The following is a 19,805-nucleotide window of genomic DNA, read 5'->3' as shown; positions in this document are numbered from 1 at the left end:
TCACGACAAATAAGTCAGTTTCTTTCCTTTTCGGCACTCTTTAACAAATTTTTGTTTTCGGCACTCTCTTACTTCGGCACTGTCTTACCCAACCAACCATATCGCGTGAATTTTTTCAAAGTGGCACTATTGGCAATTTCCAAACCCCCTATTTTTGCCAAAAAAAAATCTAAGCAGAAACGGTTTTATGGAATTTGGGTGTCAAGATATAAGAAAATTCGTCCGAATTTGGCTAGTAAAGACCTAATTTTGTCTAAAGAAAAAAAGGAACACCGAGCACGAATATTTCATCCATTCTCGAATGTCGGAACGATGAGCCAAGCAAATCTATTACTACACGACTGAAGTCTTAACGCGTGCTTTTTGTATCGGCGGTTCATAAGTTATAGTTTATCAAAACTTTCCGTTCAAAATTAGTTCGAGACAAATTAAAGGGAAGTCGAAACCTTCAAAACTCTGCTTTTTTATACGGGCGGTCTTCTCTGATTATATAGATATCGTGAAATTATTTTGAAACCAAAACTTTAAGTTTTCTCCAAGACTGTTTTTGGCTCTTTTTCTTTTTTCTCCCACCTCACACAAACATGAATTTTATAATGTAACGAGTGGTTTTTCAAGGTTGTTTATGAAAACCAAATATGTTTCTAAGAACCTAATTAGTCCGTATGTCAATTTCCAAAACAATAGAATAATGTGAACAAAATTTTTTCTTGTAAAATTTTGCAGGTGAGGGAAAACAAAAAGAGCCGTTTTTTTCTGTGGAAATGTTAAGGCAATCTCGAAGACTTTTGTCTGTCTGCCGCTAATACTAAATTTACTTGTGAGGTGTGTTTTATGTAAGATCAATCGCTTTTTTCAAATAAAAAGAGTTTGAATTTTGAGTGGTGTCTTCTCTAATAAGCAAAGAAAACATAGATATTTTCTATTTGAGGGCTCATTATTTTGATCAAAGTCTATTATTTCTGTTTTTGCGATTCAATTTATCAATCAAACTTGGCAGAAATTTTCACGCTTAAAGTAATTTTCTATAATTAACTCTTCTGTTGTTCGTCTATCAAAGAAAACCTCAAGACTATGAATACCATTTGGATTCAGCAACGTTGCCTGCTCTTTTTGTCAACGTCAAAAATTAAAAACAAAAACAAAACAATGGTAGCAAAAAAAACGCCCAATTTAATTAAGCTCAGGCAAAACAGATGACAGAAAAAGAATTGAATGAAAATTGCATTGAAGTTTCCCTACGGAAAACAAAAATGAAACTTGCCTTTGAATTCAAATAGTCAGTCAAACATAAGTTTAAAGTTGAAACTTTAAATGTTTGTCAGTGGTTAATTGGTAAACAATTTCGAGTTTGAAAGATCTCTCGAAACCACCAATATTCATTTTTTTCATTCTTTGAAAAAGTTTATTTTTACCTTTTCATGGAATGGTTGAACGAAAACTTTCTTTTTGCCGGCCTTTCTTTTTGTTGGCCCAATTTGGCTTCACGTGGTTTCCTGAGTTGTTGATTATTGGTGCCTCGATTTTAGAAGTTTCAAATTATTTTTCGTTAAAAATTTGGTGCTGCCAATAAATAATCAACAGGCAAAAAATTTGGGTAAAAAGGGCATGTAAAGACTTTGGCGGTGAAAGGGTCGAATTCACCAGCAGATTTAGGGGGGGGGGGGGTAGTGCACGCCCCTCCTCCTCAGGAATGCGACCCCCTGCCGACACAAAGAGTCCCTCCTTTGTACTATTTTGAGATATCCATTTTTGGTGACGGACCCTATAATTTTTCTAAAGGCGCTTTTGAGCGCCAATGTAATACCAACTTTTTGGGGGGGGGGGGGGATTTTTGTTCAAATTTTCTAAAACTTTCTTAAAAACTTTCTTAGAAAATATGGTCAAGATAGGGTCTTTACAGTGATTTAGGAGAGCTCAGAAAATCAATTTGGTCGACCTAAAAAAAATGACGACAAATTTTTTTTTTCGAAATTAAAAAAAAATTCGCCCCTACCCCTGGAAAAAATCCTAGATCTGCCTCTGATCGAATTTATGAAGGGTTTGAACACCAACCCAAATGGAAAAAATTCGAGTTATATAGTAATTTATGGTAGTGTGCGCGGGAATTCAGGAGTTTTTGAGGGGAGGGGAGACGTTCAATTGATGATGAGTAGAGCACGCAATGTGAGTTGATAGAAGTGAAAACTATATAAAAAAAGTTGAAAAAAACTATAAGCTGGATTAGTAACCTGTGAGCCAAAATTGCTCCCGGATTAGTGTTGCTATTAGCGGTGTTGGGACTGACTGCAGCATTGCTATTGTGGCCACTGATGCTGCTGTTATTAATGTTGTTGCTGTTGATGTCATTTTTACTGTTCTGATTGCCAGTGTTGCTCAGACAATGAGCTACTTTAGGTCTACTGGTGCTGGCAGTCATCACAGTCACATCACATGATGATTGCGCTGACTTGGCTAGTTCAATATGTTCACTTGGAGGGGTTTCTTCGACATCTCCAGTCGTGCAGTTGTTTACGACACCTGTAAAACGAAACGCTCAAAGTGTTCTAAAAAAATCAGACTAAAACGATTCAATTGCGTCGAAAGGTGAGATGTTTTTACTTTAAGACTTTATTTTAATGTTATATTTTAATTATATATTTTGATTGATATAACAAAGTTTTTGAGATCATATGTTGTTTTAACCAACAGAAATTACAAGTAAGCAATCACAAAATGTTTGCTCGAGTTGAAAAACCATTTGAAATTTACAGAAGATAAAAATTTTTGAGATATTTTCAAGTTTTGCGACCAAACAAGTGCGGATGCGAGTCATACAAATTTCATCTGTGACAAGCAATTGATGTCGTTTGCAACAATCAGCCGGATTTGAAAGGCCAAGAGTTTTTGTCAAACTCCATCTGCAACATATTTCCAATTTAATTTGATTTTGTGATGCACAGCACTGACATAGCAATTTCCTCGGATTATTTACACAATTTTTCTTACGTAAATTGGCTTAAAATAACATGTTGCTTTTTTTAATTGACCAATTATCGCCAGCATTAGACAAATCAATTCTTCCGCCTAAAATTTTTGTTTCAAATTTTGAACTGAAATTATAAGGCTTGAAATTGATTGACTGAAAATAGCAAAACAGATTCGAGCGGCAGTTTGAAACAATCTACTTACAATTTTTTTCTGACAATTAAATCATCCGAACTCACCGAAAAGAAAAACAAACAAGACTGCTCGTATCAGGGCGAAGCCTTGAATGTTTCGACTGCCTTTTAAGGTTTTATGGTGCAGTAATAACATCAAAAAATTAAATATATCAAAATAAATTAAAAAAAAATTTTTCTTAAATTTAAAATTATTTATTAAAATCATCCCCCCACACGTCATATTAAGTACAAAAGGATAAATTTCGCCCCTCGTAACAAATCAATTATGGCAAATAAGCTTCTTTCAACCAATTTGGAACGATTTTAAGACGGATTAACTCTCCGCTTACGCGTTATTAGCGCGAAATATATTGCGCGTTAATTGTCCCAAATTGGCCAAAATGGCAATCTTTAAACCCCCATAACTTTACGAAAAATGATCACAGGTGAAAAATCTTTTCAAATTTGAGCTCAAGACAACAATACCTTTCGAATGAAATAAAAAAATTCCGTCAAAAATGGCTAGTTAAAAAGTCGAAATTTGTCTGAAGAAAAAAAAAACCCACCCCGAGCACAAATATTCCGTTACTTTTGTATCGAAAGTCGGAACAAAAATAATTTCCAGAGGAAAAACATTATGAACACCCTCACATTGGTACCGACCTAGGATTTAGAAAAAATTACTCAAAAAATACTTATTCGCACTGCGAGAACAATCAGGGCATATCATATTTATAAGTTTATAATAACTTTCTGATTTCTTTTGAAGTGATCAAGTCCGTTAATAACTCCAAAAAGAAAGAAGTTTTCATTTTATGAATCCCTGAATTTTTGGTTTTTTGTAGTGAATGGGCATAAAAGACCAGAAGGGAGTTTTTACCGCCAAGTTAATTTCGTTCATTTCGTTAAATTCTTACTTGCAACGCATGCAGAAAGTTTTTCCTTTAACAAAAAGATCAAATGATATCAGTTTCAATACAAATCTAAACACAAGTCTTATCGTATGAGGGCAAAACCCAGAATGTTTCGACAGCATAAAAAATATATGTGTTAGTTTAAATTAAAATAGATATTGAATATTAAAAAAAAAAACATTTTTTTTTCGTAGGTAAACCCCTCACACGCTATGTAAAATACAAAGTGATGTTTTTGTAAGCAGCAGTTTATTAAATTGACAAAATAGCATGGCTCATTTCAATCTGGAACGACTTCTAAGACGGATTAAACCTCCGCTCACACATAAATAGCATGAAATATATGGTGCGATGATTGTCTTAAGCCCGCCATAATGGCGATTTTTAAACCCCTAAAAAATGATCATATATGAAATATCTTTAAAGTCAAGACATTTAATATTTTAAAAATTAAAAAAAAACTTATAAAATACCAAAAAAACTCCACGTCAAAAACTGCTGGTTAAAAAACACTGGAGAAAAAACCGAGCACAAATATTCTGTCACTTTCTTCGAAAGTCGTAAAAAACAGTAGTAAGTTTTTTTTCAATATTTGTTTATCTATAGCCAATTGTGGCGCAGTGGTTTACCTCAAAATCAATTTGCGAAACTTACTTCGCTTTACCCATCGCCAGGCAACAAAAAACTACTGGTAATCTTATGCCCTAGGTATTGCAACGATCACGTACATTTAAATTGACAAAATGTTTGAGAATATCTGTCACATTTATGGGAACCACCAAGCTAACCCATACAGAGCTCTATGACTTTTTGTGAATTTATTTTAAAAACTCTTTTCGAAATACAATATTACCAGAAACTGAAATACTATACACCCAAAAAAAAACAGAAATTGATTTTCATCCGTAAATTTTGAAAAGCAGAAATCATAAATTTTTTTTATCATATTTTTCTTTTCATAGGTCAACTTTTCTAAAATATGTTTGTGTTTGACAGTTTAAACCAGTTTTCTGATTTTTTTTTTCAGAAAACTAAGGAAATTTTTCACCATGCAGAGGAAAGGTTTCATCATACAATTTTCTTTTAGGAAAAATTAAAAGAACTGTTAAATAAAATCGGACCCTCCAAAAATGATGCGTAGCATTTATCTGAATTTCTGTGGCCTCAAAAACAACTGTAAATGAATTTAAAGAAAAATCAGTCAACTGTAAAATTGCTGTAAAATTGGGTTGCAAAAAACAAAAATAAGGAAAAATTTTGTAGGTTGTTCAATTTGAGTGGATTATTGTTCCGACTTTCGATACGAAAGTAACGGAACATTTGTACTCGGGGTGGGTTTTTTTTGTTCTTATTAACTAGCAATTTTTGACGGATTTTTTTATCATTCGATATATTGTTGTCCTGAGCATCATTTTTCGTGAAGTTACGGGTGTTTAAAGAATGCCAGTTTGGCAATTTTGGGACAATTAACGCGTAAGCGGAGAGTTAATCCGTCTTGGAAATTGTTCCATTTTGGTTGAAAGAAGCTTGTTTACCATAATTGATTTGTTACAAGGAGTGTAATCTATCATTTCGTACTTTATATGGCGTGTGGGGAATGATTTTTATACAAAAATTTCAAATTTAAAAAAAAAATTTTTCATTTTGTTTTTTACATTTATTTTTTAATGTTATTACTGCTCCATAAACTTTTAAAGGCAGTTGGAACATTGAGGGCTCCGCCCTGATAGGAGCAGACTTGTTAGCTTTTTCCATGAGAAAGATTGCTATGACTTATCTGAATTTCATTAAGCTAAAGATGCACAATCAAAGTCAATGAATCGCTCAATCGACACTTCTTGTTCGCTCAATAGACAAAAAGAAAAATGTGAGCAAAAACAAAACATTCTAGATTTTCATCAAATTTTTTAGCTGGGCAGATTTTTTTCTGAGGTTAAGAACCGGGTAAGCATAAGATTCGTTTTGATCATTTAAAAAGATCGGTTTACGTGACAAAAATGTCAATTGAAAGAAATTAATTGCTTTGTGATATATTTTTTTCTATCACACAATAACGTTAAAAATAAAGAAAACGCTGCTTCAGAAAGATCCTTTGTTTTCTAAATGAGATTTCTGAAGACAACAAAAAAAAACTAAATTTTTTGTTTAAATTTGTACCAGTGATAAATAACACTATTTGGCTTCTAAAACCTTGATTTGTTAAGTATAAGTTTAACGTTAACGCATAAAATATGCAATTTAAACGTAACTCGATTGCTGCAAGTTCTCTGTAAGGGCGTATATAGCTCAAATTATTTATATCGTTTTTTTTATTTAACATTTCAGTGCTTTCATTGAAATTTATTCATGTAACAAGAAAAAGAAGCGGTTAGTGTAAGAAGTTTCACTTCAAAATTGATCAGGTGATATAGAAAAAAGAGCAAATAAACCCAACCTGTAGTTTGAATTCCATGTTCCAACAATTTTCAGGAACAGGATTATAGAGCCTTACTTAAAAACGAAAAAGAATCAATTTATTCGAGGAAATGTACTTGCTCCATTCTAAATATCAAATGGAAATGAATTGCAAAATAACATAGAAGACAATAAATCCATTTTCTACCAACTTTTGCCTTTTTTCAAGGGAAAACTGGGGGAATTCAAAACACTAAATATCCCTCAGCACTCTTATCAAATTTTCTTTATTGTTCCGACTTTCGATACGAAAGTAACGGAATATTTGTGCTCGGGGTGGGTTTTTTTTTCTTCAGACAAATTTCGACTTTTTAACTAGCCATTTTTGACGGAATTTTTTAATATCATTTGAAAGCTATTGTTGTCCTGAGCTCAAATTTGAAAACATATTTCACCTGTGATCATTTTTCAAAAACTTATGGGAGTTTAAAGATTGCCATTTTGGCCAATTTGGGACAATTACCGCGCGATTTATTTCGCGCTATTAACGCGTAAGCGAAGATTTAATCCGTCTTAGAAATTGTTTCAAATTGGTTGAAAGAAATTTATTTGCCATAATTGTTTGTTACATTGAGCGAAATCTATTTTTTTGTACTTTATATCGCCTGTATTTTTTTGTACTTTATATCGATTTTTGTTTTGTTACTTTTAATTTTTTAATGTTATTACTGCCCCATAAATCTTAAAAGTCACTCGGAACATTAGGGCATCGCCTTGGTATGAGCAGTCTTGTTTATTTTTTTCAGAAGCTTTCATAACATAAATTTTGGTGGAGTTTCGATTAAAATGAAATTAAATCAAACTATTAGAAAAAAGCACTTCTTCAATTTAAAACATTTAATTGAAATTAATTGCAACACATAAGTAGAAGTCACGTAACCCCATTTTTCTACCCTTTCTCATTTTAGCGAGTTTGAGTGAGAAAAACAGAAGTCAAAGAGCTATGGGAGCGTAAATTTTGCCAATTTGGCCCTTTTGGCCAATTAACGCGGGATATGCTGCGTGCTGTAAAATTGTAGGCGGAGACTTAATTTGTCGTAAAAAGTGTTCCAAACTCAAATATGACATACAATTTAATCTACTTGATACTCTGCTACATGCAAAATATATCACTTCGTACTTTACAAAGCGAGGGAGGGAATGTTTCAACTTTCCTCTTTGTTTTGAAGCAAACATTACTTAATAGACCTTGACAGACAGAACAATTTTTCAGGTCTTCGCCATAATATGAGCAGTATTTTTGTCCAGACTTGCGTAAGGAAACCAACGGATTATTTGTTCTCAGGGAGTTTTATTTTTTTCAGACAAAATTTGACCACTTCATTAAAAAATTTTGTCGAAGTTTTTTTTACATAATCCGAAAACTATTTTTGCTATGAGCTCAAACTGTAACACGACTGCTTGTATCAGGGCGAAGCCCTTAATTTTTTGACTTCTTTTAAGGTCTATGGTGCAGTACAACATGAAAAGTTTAAATATAAAAAAATATAATTAAATTTTTTAATTTGAAATTGATTTTAAAAAGCTCCCCTCTCAAGCCCTTTTAGGTACAAAGCGATAGATTTTACTTCTATTAGCAAACCAATTATGACAATTTACCGTTAATTTCGTAAAAAAATCGGAACACTGAAGACAAAAAGTTATCGTGATGTTCTTCTCAATCAAAACCAAGTTTAACATTGAGGTGAAATTAGAGCTTGGCAAGTTTTGCGATTCAACCCAAAAAAAAATGGATCTACCAAAACTTTCATTTATTTGTCTCGATTTGTCCAAAATGGAATTGATTTTGAGGGAAAAACTCCAAACAAGGGAGTCATCAGTGTTAAAGTTGCATCGAAGCAAAATTTACGAAGCACAAACAGGTTGGCAAAACATGGGTAGATGCCCGCAGGCCGAAAAAAAGGGTTTAGTGATGGTTTAACTTCAAAGTATCGCGATAGTTATTTCCATTTTTTGGTCCGTTTTGGTCCGTTCTAACAGCTAATATTAAACGAACAAAATTAAACTTGTGTTCTACAGCTAAACGGAAATACTAAGGATTTATTAATATTGCATATGGCTAAATCGTTGGCGCATTATATATCGTTCAAAATTTTTGAAAGATTTTTAGGTATAGTAATCAAGTTCTAGTTATAACAAGACTGCTCGTCTCAGGGCAAAGCCCTGAATGTTCTGACTGCCTTGGTCTCTGGAGCAGCAATAACACGAAAAATTTAAATAAAATAAAACAAAAATAATTTTAAAAAAATCGAGATTTTTTGCTTCTGAAAACATCAACCCACACGCCTTATTTAGTACAAAGTGATAGATTTTTTTTGCTCCTATTAACAAATCAATTATGTCATATAAGCTTCCTTGAACCAATTTGGAACGATTTTAAGACGGATTAAATCTCGTTTACGCGTTAATAGCGCCAAAGATATCGCGCGTTAATTGTTGCAAATTGGCCGAAATGGCAATCTTTAAACTCCCATAAATTTTTGAAAAATGATCACAAGTGAAGTATCTTTTCAAATTTAAGCTCAGGACAACAATATCTTTTGAATGATATAAAAAAAATTTTTGTCAAAAATTGCTAGTTCAAAAGCCAAAACTTGTCTGAAGAAAAAAAGACCCACCCGAGCACAAATATTCCGTTACTTTCGCATCGAAAGTCGGAACAATAAAAATAGTTCAGCAGTAATAGTTTTTGGAAAAATTATGGGGGTTAAAACATTGAAGTTTTGGCCATTTTGGGACAATTAACGCGCGATATGTTTCGCTCTTCTAACGCGTAAGCTGATATTTTTCCGTCTGTTGAAAAGGTTTCAAATTCAATTGAGGAATGCTATTTGATCTATTTAATACTCTATATGCGAATTACGAAAAACATACTTTTGAAACTTAACATAGCGCGTGATAGTTGATTATTAAAACTCATTTATTATGGAACGTTTTTTTCATGTTTTTCCATCATTTTTTAGAGCGAGCACTGCTCCTTTGAAACCAAAAGGCAGTCGGATCATTCAGTGCGTTCTCGAGGAACTGATTCGGTTATAATGCGATTGTAACTTAAATTAAAAAGTTTTGGATGATCAAAACAAACATTTAGCAAGCAGCCTTAATGTTCAATTTTTGTTCTTGTCACAATTTTTGAAAAATGCTACCTTTGTTGTAAAAGTATGGGGGTTTAACAAAATTCCATCTGTTAAAATTCCATCTGGGAGGCCAATTTGTACATGGCGTAATCAGCAAAAAAAATCCAGCCCAAAAACCATTCCAAATTAAATTGAGAGAACTATTTGGTCCGCAAAGGCAACCTAAGACGCAAAATATGTATTATTGCTCAACAGTGTATTTTCAAAACACTTTTTTGTATAACTTCCTTATTTCACTTATACTCAGGGTAGATATATAAGGCAATTAATTTTGCAATAGCCAGAAACAAAATTTTGAAGCGCGGTTTAAATATCAAGTTTTGCTCGTTTTTTTTCCGGGTTAATTAAATCAGCACTGTACTCCAGACACGTTAAATATCAGGCAGAATATTCAAGTTTTTTGTCTGGTTCGACCAGTATTTTATCAACTTCGTCTTTTTAAATTCAGGATACCCATCGATGCAGTTATAAATACTTAATGTTTGACTTTCAAACACTCATTAAGCTGGGAACTTTTTAGGCATATTTACCCTAGCGACTTGCCCTTCATGTACTTTTCCCATTAAGCGAACAGTTCGTGCCTCTATTTTATGGTTCATTCAGCTTCTTCAATCTGGTTAAGAGCTCAAAAAATCATCTAAGGCAAAAGGCATATTCCATTAGTACTTAGAAAAAAACCAATTGAATGGTTCGCTGCATCAAAAGCAGCTTAGAAGATGAAAAGAAGGTCCTTAAAGAGTCTTTCAGGTTTATACCATTTAATCGACAGTATGTTCAAATCAAATTGTCAAAAGCCTCCATTCGATTGAAATGAAACCGAAATAAAAAATCCTTGACGCCATGAAAGTTTTCGAGTTGCGTAATTAAAAACAATCAAACAAAACCTGCATTTCTATCGAGTTTCTCATGAAATAAGTAATAAAATCCAAGGAAAATTTTCTCATTCTTTTTGTAAAAATAACCTAATGGATATAAATAAATCTGCTGTTAGTGACCTGGTTTCACAATAAATCATAATTAATTAGTCTCTGATTTTATTTCAATTCTTTGTCAGTTGTCCAAATCGTTAAACACAGCCTTCATTCAATAGTCATCCTGTGTCGTCAATCACTATGATAGACTAGATTGGAACTAGTTCTCTTCATTGGTTACAATGCTGATTACTGTGGTTGAAAACAACTGCGGGGGACAATAAAAGTTGGGTTATTTTTCGCACTAAATTCTTTAAGCGGATCAAATTGACATCCTCCATCTCCTCCCTCCCCCAAAGTAGACCAAGTTAAGATCTTCCAACCCAGCGTTCAATTTAATTAATTTTGCTAAGCGCTGCATGTAAAATGCCTGGTTCTGATTGGCGGAAAATTCGAACTTAGAACCAAGTTAACATCCTCCCCCCTAAACGTGTTTGGGGGATGGAGGCTGTTAACTTGGTCCCACTAAGCAACTCAAAAATGGTTCGTAAAATATCGAGCAAAGTAAATTTTTGAGATCCTTTCGATCGTGATTCAAAATTCAAAATGAAAATTTTTCAAAACTATATCTGTCAACTTTTTTGCAACTTTTTTGTGATATCTGTCGACTTCTTTACAAAAAACTTTTTTGACTTTTTTACACGGCAAACTTATTTACGATATACGCTTCCCTCTTTTATTTCTGTTCATTTCTCCAGATGTTAAAGCACAATTGCTCAAAACATTTAACTAGTTCTATCAAATCATATACCTGAGAAAACGACAGAAAATCAGAACACAAAAAAGAAAATAATCAATTTCGTTAATAAAAAATACGGTGGTCGGAACATTACATAGAACTCAGTTTCAAGGGTTGAAAGACAAGCTTCAATTGGAATTGGCCGAACTGGAATTCAAACTGCATAAGTTTACAAAAAAATTGATTTTAGGTACAACAACGTTTTTTTTTGAAAAAAAATCTAGCTCAATAATCAACGAGGTGAGAAAAAAAACATCGCATCAAAAACTATAATTTCGTCAACTGTTTTCGATTAGAACACAAGCCACCTCTTGCCATATGCAACCTATTTTTTCAGAATTCAAAAATAATGAATCAATTTATTACTACATGTTTATACTGCAAGAAAATTTTTGTTACAATGTTGAAAATTTTGATCGTGCATGTGAACAGAACAAAAAGAATACATGCAAGAAAAATTTTTGAGCTTTTGTTGTTCCGCCGCTTGAAGAAAGTAGCTGAGTTTTTTTTGCTGCTCGGGTAAGTTTTTGTTCCGACTTTCGAAGAGAATGACAGAATATTTGTTCTCAGGATGCCAGTGGTTTTTTTTTCGAACTAATTTCGACTTTTTAACTAGCCATAATTGAAAAAGTTTGGTAAAATTATCTGAAAGGTGTCGTTGTCCTGAGTTCTAACTTACAATGATGTCTCAGCTGTGATTGCTTTTTTTTGTAAAGTTATGTGGGTTTAAATATTGTAATTTTGCCCAATTTGGGTCCATTAACGCGCGATATAATAACGCGTAAGCGGAGATTTAATTCGTCTTAGAAATCGTTTGTCGAAGCAGGGTTTTTGCCAAATGTGCTATGTTACTATGCAAAACCTATCACTTTGTCTTTCGAACGGTTTGATCTTCAAAAATATTTCAAATTATGTAAAGAAAAAGTTTTTCATTTTTTTTTTGAAAAAAAAAAACATTAATTGTTACAAAGCGAGCACTGATTCAAAGAACATACAAGGCAGTCGGAACATTCAGTGTTTCGCCTTGATACGAGCAGTTTTGTCAGATTTTGTTTTCCTAGTTTTATTCCTTGCATGCAGACGCAAAATGAGATACTTAGCGCATGGTCACGTATAAACATAACGAATTTTCCCGCCTCAATTTAAACTAAAATTTTTGTAATTGCCGCTTACTCTTTCATAGGACTAATTATAATGCTCATTGTCAATCAGCATCTCAAACTTAAATATAGGCGTCAAATAGTTTCGAAGTTACACCTATAAAACAATATCAAAATGATCCCAGGTTAATAATCTTTTTAATTTTCAGAGCAGGATGTCATGATTTTTCAGTAAGTAAAACAATTAACAGAAGTTGCCTATTCAGAAGTTGAAATTAAACATTGCAAAAAAACCGACCGAGCACCAATATTCCGTCACTTTCTTCGAAAAATTCAAATTTTCAAATTTTGTAGAACAAAAACAAAGCTTTAAAGGGTTTGATTGCCGTTTAAAATCGATAAAAATATTCTGGCTGAACATTTGATCAAATAATTGAACAAATGTAGAGAAAGTTGTTATTTTTTGGCTTTTTTTTCTTCTTTCGATCATTTTAAACGCTATATGAAGTATATGAAGTACAAAATGATACTCAAACGTAGGAGTTAGATAGAGTATAACGTATAAGTTTGAGGAAATTTTTTGCCTGAATTCATTTTGGAACAATTCAAATCCCCTCGTATTAGTCATAAGGATGAAATTTATTGCACGCTTATTATCCCAAATTGGCTCCTTTCAAACCCACCTTGTTGTATTAAAAATTGTTGCCGGTTAATCGAATTTTTAATTTGGAGTTTGGGGTATGAATAGCTCTCGGTCTATATCATAAAATACCGTCAAGAGTTACTACGTCAAAAAAAAATACTATGTTCGACGTTTGCCAGGCGGAAAAAACACCCTGAGCACAACTATACCGTCACTTTTGTCGGATGCGGAAACTGCAAGATGCAAAAGCAGCTAGTTTGCAAAGATTTCCAAAAATTTGGCTGACCCCCAGCCATAAATTGCTGGTTCTAAATCAATTTGAAGTTTATGTATGAAAAATGGAAATGAAGTGCGCATTCATTAGTCAGAATTGGCAGTTTGGCAATTTTTTATGGCAATCTGCTCAAAACTTTCTGGCGCCAAAAATTATCACGTAATTTATAACAAGACTGCTCGTATCAGGGCGTAGCCCTGAATATTTCGACTGCTTTTTTAGGTTTATGGAGCAGTAATAACCTCAAAAAGTTTAAAATGTAATGAAAAAAAAAATAAAAAGATATCTAATAAAATGAAAAGATATAAAATTAAATGTAAAGAGTAAATGTAAAATGTAAAAAAAAATAAAATAAATTTTTTTTCTTCTAAATTTTGAAATTTTTTCTTTTTTATGAAAATCATCCCCCACATGTCATATAAAGTAGATTCCGCTGCTTTTAAGAAATCATTTATGGCAAATAAGCTTCTTTCAACCAATTTGGAACAATTTCTAAGACGGATTAAATCTCCGCTTACACGTTAATAGCGCGAAATATATCGCGCGTTAATTGTCCCAAATTGGCCAAAAGGGCAAACTTCTAAACCCCCATAACTTTACAAAATATGATCATAGGTGAAATATCTTTCCAAATTTAAGCTCAAGGCAACAATACCTTTAAAGTGATATAAAAAAACTCCGTCAAAAATGGCTAGATAAAAGTCGAAATACGTCTGAAGAAAAAAAAATCCACCCGAGCACAAATATCTCGTTCCTTTCGTTTCGAAATTCGGAACAATTATATTAACTTCGAGCTCCTAAAACTTCGAGCTTCAACTTCGACATAAAAACTAGTGATCGAAATTCGTGGATCGCGTTCTTTTGTATGATCCAACCAAACCACACAATATTTTTTCACCTTGAAATCTTGAATAAAAAATACATTGCTATTAGAGCATGAGGTACCATATATAATATCACCAGAAGATGCCATTTGAACTGTTCACTGAATATTGCTTTGAAAGCCGCTTGTCTTTTTATGGCAAGGCCTAATGTACATTCAGTGTTTGAATAATACACAGTTTAGCCATGTAATCAATTAACTTAACATTGTGTTAAAATTGAAATGCAGAGAAAGAGAAAGAGATTTTTAGATCCAACTAGTACTGCTACCTGTGGGGCAGATATATATGTGTATTCAATTAACTCCCTACAATATACTATCTAAATTATACTATGAATTCCCGTTTTGTTGGGCTTAATTTACCATTTAAGCAAGTCCCCCGCGGGTGATTGGAGTGAGTTCTGTTCTCCTGGGATGCGCGCAATGGGGGTACTTGGGAAATGGCATTGCATCTTGGTATCCCGTTGCCATGTTGCATGGAGTTGCTGTTGTTATTGTTATTGTTGTTATTGTTGTTTTGGGGTGTGTTAGATGCTGCAGGAGCGTTGGTTGCAGAGGTCACGCCCCCTGACCTTCGTCTGACCTCGACTGAGAACTCCCAGTAGTATTTGGTGACTAGAACTGCAGGCACCAGAAAATCCACAATGTACACTGTCACATTAGTCAGCAGGAATTGAAGGTCACCGCTGAAATAGACAAATGATATCAAGTTGATATCGAGAGTTACGAAAGATTCACATTGACGAAAAGTTGTTTAAGTAAAGAACAAACAAGACTGCTCTTATCAGGGCGAAGCCCTGAAGGTTCCGACTGCCTTTTAAGATTTATGGAGCAGTAGTAACATTAAAAAATTCAAGGAAATAAAAAAAAATTATTATTTTTTTCTGAAATGTGAAATTTTTTATGAAAATCATCCCCCCACACGCCATATAAAGTACAAAAGGATAGATTTTGCTCCTTGTAACAAACCAATTATGGCAAATAAGCTTCTTTTAACCAATTTGGAACGATTTCTAAGACGGATTAACTCTCCGCTTACGCGTTAATAGCGCGAAATATATCGCGAGCTAATTGTCCCAAATTGGCCAAAATGGCAATCTTTAAACCCCCGTAAATTTACGAAAAATTATCACAGATGAAATATCTTTTCAAATTTGAGCTCAGGGCAACAATACTTTTCGAATGATAAAAAGAAGTTCTGTCAAAAATGGCTAGTTAAAAAGTCGAAATTTGTCTGAAGAAAAAAACCCACCCCGAGCACAAATATTCCGTTACTTTCGTAAGTCGGAACAATAAGGCAGTCAGGAGTTTTTGCATGGAAAGCCTGTGTTTCAGACAAAATGGGATGTCTCAACGTCGCGTGAAAGTAAAAGTCTAATTTGCATAGAAAAAAAATTTCTCTATGAAAAATTTCTTTCATACACAGCACCACATTGTTGCGACGTATGATTTGCATGGTGAAAATTTTTCATATCTTACCAACAGCTTGCATAAGATTGCAGTCGTTTTATTACTAATTTAATCCGCCAAAAAGCTATTCTGAGGGTTTTCGAAACAAAATTTTTCATATCTTACCAACAGCTTGCATAAGATTGCAGTCGTTTTATTACTAATTTAATCCGCCAAAAAGCTATTCTGAGGGTTTTCGAAACAAATGGGAAATGACATTGCATCTTGGTATCCCGTTGCCTTGTTGCATGGAGTTGATGTGTATGATTGCGCACTATCTTCTATGATGGGCAACCCGAGTAGTTAAACGACCGTTTGTTCCCCTTTTTTATTGTTTTCTCTGTAACTGTGTGAGATTCTTGGCTAAACTGTTGACATATTCAGCTAAGGATTTTGGCATATGAGAACGAACTCGAAAATTTTTACATAATTATTTTAACAAATTACCTAAATCTGAAAAGGTTTTAGTACTGTAGCCAGCAGCGGATTTAGCGGGGGTGGGTACAGACGCCCTCTTCCCCCTTTCAGGGATTCGAACCTTTGACGACCCAAAAGGGCCTTCCTTTGGTACTATTTTAAGACACCCATCCCTGGCTAATTGAACCTAAAATTTTTTCGAAGACGCCTCAGGCGCCATTATGTATATATAAGTTTTGACGGGGGAGCGCGGACCAAAAAAACCACTTGTATCGGTCAAAACCGATTTTTTCAGGGTAGCACAATTTTTTACTCGAAACCTGTCAAAAAGTGCCTAAAAACGCTTCTTTGGCCTGTTTTTTTTCAAGGTGTATAGTGTTCAGGTGGTTCAATTGGTTGAATGTGAGGTGGGTTGGGGCAAAGGGACAAACGTTGGGGTGGGGGAGGATGGGTTGTGATGGGCAAAGAGGCTAATGTAGGGGGTGGAGAGGTTAACGAAATCGTTTTGCAATTTGAGAAAGTTCAGATTTAGAAATCGAGTAGTATCGTGTTTTTCATTTAAACATCAATTAGCTGTTAGGAAAATTAATGAGTATACCGGCAAGGAGTTAAGAAAGTATACTGGTCTGTTAGCCGGGAGTTCCACCTGAATAGACATGGAGAAAAACAATTCATGCAGAGAAGCAGTAAACATTGGTTTTTAAATACCATTTGTTTTGTACAATCATTTATTCTATAAATAGTTGTTGCGAACCTAAAAGCAATTGCGAAAACTTTTTGAACGGATGTTAAAAAGTCTAATTAAGGATTTTCAAGTTCAGGCCTGTTTTAAAATCGATTAATTGATTTGTTTGTTCGCAGTACAGCGGAAGATTGTTGTCTGAATAAAAAAAAACTTTCGTTTTACTGCTCAGTTATAAGCATTTCTAAACAGCGCGTTAAAATTTTTAGTGAAACAAGGCACATCAGCTACGATAATTTTGTCAGTTGATTTCAAAATGTATGTGTTGTTTTAGTTCCCTGTTGGCCATTTTCTGCAATATTTTTTCACCTGAAGATCAAAATACAGATATGATTCTCTGAATGAGACTAATTTCTTGCATTCACTCTTATTGTCTACCAACTGATCCTGAAAGAGAGACTGGTCTGTATCCACCTTCTGTATATATTTTTTTGAATGAAAGTTATACATTTCGATATCAATGCACTCGGACTATATAATGTTTTACTGGTTCCTGAGACAAAAAGGAAGTGAGCGTAAACAGTTGTGCAATTATTTCAAAAGGTCTTTTGAAGATAGAGATGAAACCAAAACCATGCAAAAGTCTAATATGTACTAGAATACATTCATATTCGACTTGTTTTTGGTTAATTGTTCTATTAATAAGGAACAACACTGAACCTGCTACCGTACCTTGTGAAACAATTATTTTAGTTTTAACCCAACCGAAAAAAACTTCATAAACATTTACCGTTGAATTGTTTCATTTGAGAAAATTTGTATCATTACATTTGGTTCTGTTGAAAAACCCACACAGCGTATTTTATTAACTAATATTTTATAACACTAGAGTCAACAGATATTGACAGACCTAACAAAACTGTACGAAAATTTTGTGATTGATTACTTTTTTTTGGTGGTTTATATGTTCTTTATCTTGTGATGAAGGTTTTTCTACGAAAACCAAACTAAAAAGAAAGAATTTTCGTACCACCAGAAAACGTTTGAGCCCCTTTTAGTACAATCATTTTCTCTTTAGTATTGTTCCGAAAAAAAAATTTGATCAGAATAGATTTTTCAAATTTTCAGAAACTAATACGACAATAGGCATTTTCTTTTTTTTATAAAGTTTTTCTAAATACTTACAATGCGCATGAAAGACAGCTGACTCTAGAAAATGTGTTCCCAAAAAAATTTATGACTGAATAAAAATAACTCCGTTTTTTTGTTCCGAAATTGATTAGAGAGGTACAAATGGTGGAATGTTGCGAGGCGTTATACTGGCGTTTTTTTTATTCCAATTTTTGAAGATGATATTGAATTAATTACGCTTTGAATGATGTTATTCCTCAGTCAATTTTTGACTTTTAAACAAAGCAGTTTTTCAAAAACTGAGTTTTTTTATAAACCATCTCGAAATTTTTGTTGTCTTGAGCTCAAATTCAAAAAGATATTTTACTTGTGATGATTTTTCGTAAAATTATGAGGTTTGAAAAGCAGGTTTCATTTTTATAAGGTTTAAAAATGGCTTTAAAAATGGCTTGTAAAAAGCGCGCAAAATTTTGCATTCTTGTAACACGAGTAAGCGGCGGATTAACGCGTTCGAAATTGAATTGAGGCAAATCCTATCGTCTTATTATCAGGATACAAGACACCACGTGCATCCTTATTTGCTTGCATTAGCTTGAGAGGAGATAAAAAACAGGAAAAAGTTATTACTTTTTGTTTATTTCCAGTCTTGTTGTTCCAACTTTTGAAGAAAGTGAGGATTAAATATGCTCCGGGTGGTTTTTTGTATTTTGACCATTTTTTGCAAAACTCCTATAGTCCCTCGGGGCATCGATCTCATGATCTGCATGGGGCCAGACTAGTGTGCATACCACTATAGTAATCTAACGAGAGTATGTCTAAAACTGCTTGTTTTAATATTCCCGCACTACAAAAATGTTCCAAATTGAATTGAGGCAGCTAATTGGCTTTATAAATTCCATACACGACTCAAATTGCAACATTTATTATAAAATTAAAATTCAAAGTTTTACCAAAAATTAATTTACCAAAAACTAATCGAGACAAATTGAAGGGCAGTCGAACAATCAGAGCTTCGCATTAATACAATCAGTCTTGTAAAATATTTATCATCGCTTTAATTCTACTTTCATTTGTAAAATGCTAGCGCGTGGTTCTAGTTTTATTTGTCTTCGATCGCAGTCAAAATAATCCTAAAAGGTAGTCAATGAAGGACAACTCAAATAAAACAAACCACCACAACTTTGACACTTTTGATACCTGGCACTTCCAGAAGCTTTCAAAAGACTTAGTTAGGCGTCTAATTTTATCCTTCTGAGGCAAACAAACTACAAAAGAAAATAATGAGGTTATTGGCACCCGCTTTTTGTGCATTCTCGCTGTTTTTGAGAATAATTAGCAAAAAAAATTTATAGAAGGCAGCAGTGATTTTGAATTATGGTACTTGTAAATACCCACCCTTCGTCTGATTTTGTCCGAAGTTAACAGGTTTTTTAACATTCTTTTTTCCCAAAAACTTTTCAACTATTCAACATGAATTAAAGGACAGTCGGAACATTCAGAACTTTGCCCTGATATACGAGCAGTCTTGTTCAACTTTAGATTTTTCTATTCGAGCATTTAATTTTCTAAACTTTAAGATTGTAGAAAACTATTGCCCGTACCCAGCGTTGGTTGTTTTTCTAGATAGAAATGTTATATAGATTATTTAGCTAAATTTCTTGTATGTTCGGTACAGAAATGGTCCATTTCTTTCTTAAATTAGAAACAAGACTGCTCGTATCAGGGCGAGGCCCCGAATGTTCCAACTGCCTTTTAAGGTCTATGAATCAGAAATAAAATGAAAAAATTAAATGTATAAAAAAGAAAAGAAAAAGAAAAAAAAATTTGTATAAAAAACTTTTGTGAAAAACATCCCCCCACACGCCATA

The 19,805-nt window shown here is 33.5% G+C and overlaps 1 protein-coding gene across 1 annotated transcript in view; it reads right to left on the bottom strand.

The window, feature by feature from the left end:
- LOC134844810 (probable serine/threonine-protein kinase MARK-A) overlaps positions 1–19,805 on the bottom strand; it is a gene marked incomplete in the record, with an annotated part of 54,930 nt that overhangs the window by 12,379 nt on the left and 22,746 nt on the right. The window contains 2 exon segments of the mRNA XM_063861625.1: positions 2,232–2,520; positions 14,622–14,944. Coding sequence (XP_063717695.1) covers positions 2,232–2,520; positions 14,622–14,944 — 612 coding nt within the window.

The sequence above is a fragment of the Symsagittifera roscoffensis genome, chromosome 4, assembly GCF_963678635.1.
Source record: "Symsagittifera roscoffensis chromosome 4, txSymRosc1.1, whole genome shotgun sequence".
In the NCBI taxonomy this organism is placed as follows: Eukaryota; Metazoa; Xenacoelomorpha; order Acoela; family Convolutidae; genus Symsagittifera; species Symsagittifera roscoffensis.
This window is presented reverse-complemented; position numbering and strand designations above follow the sequence as displayed.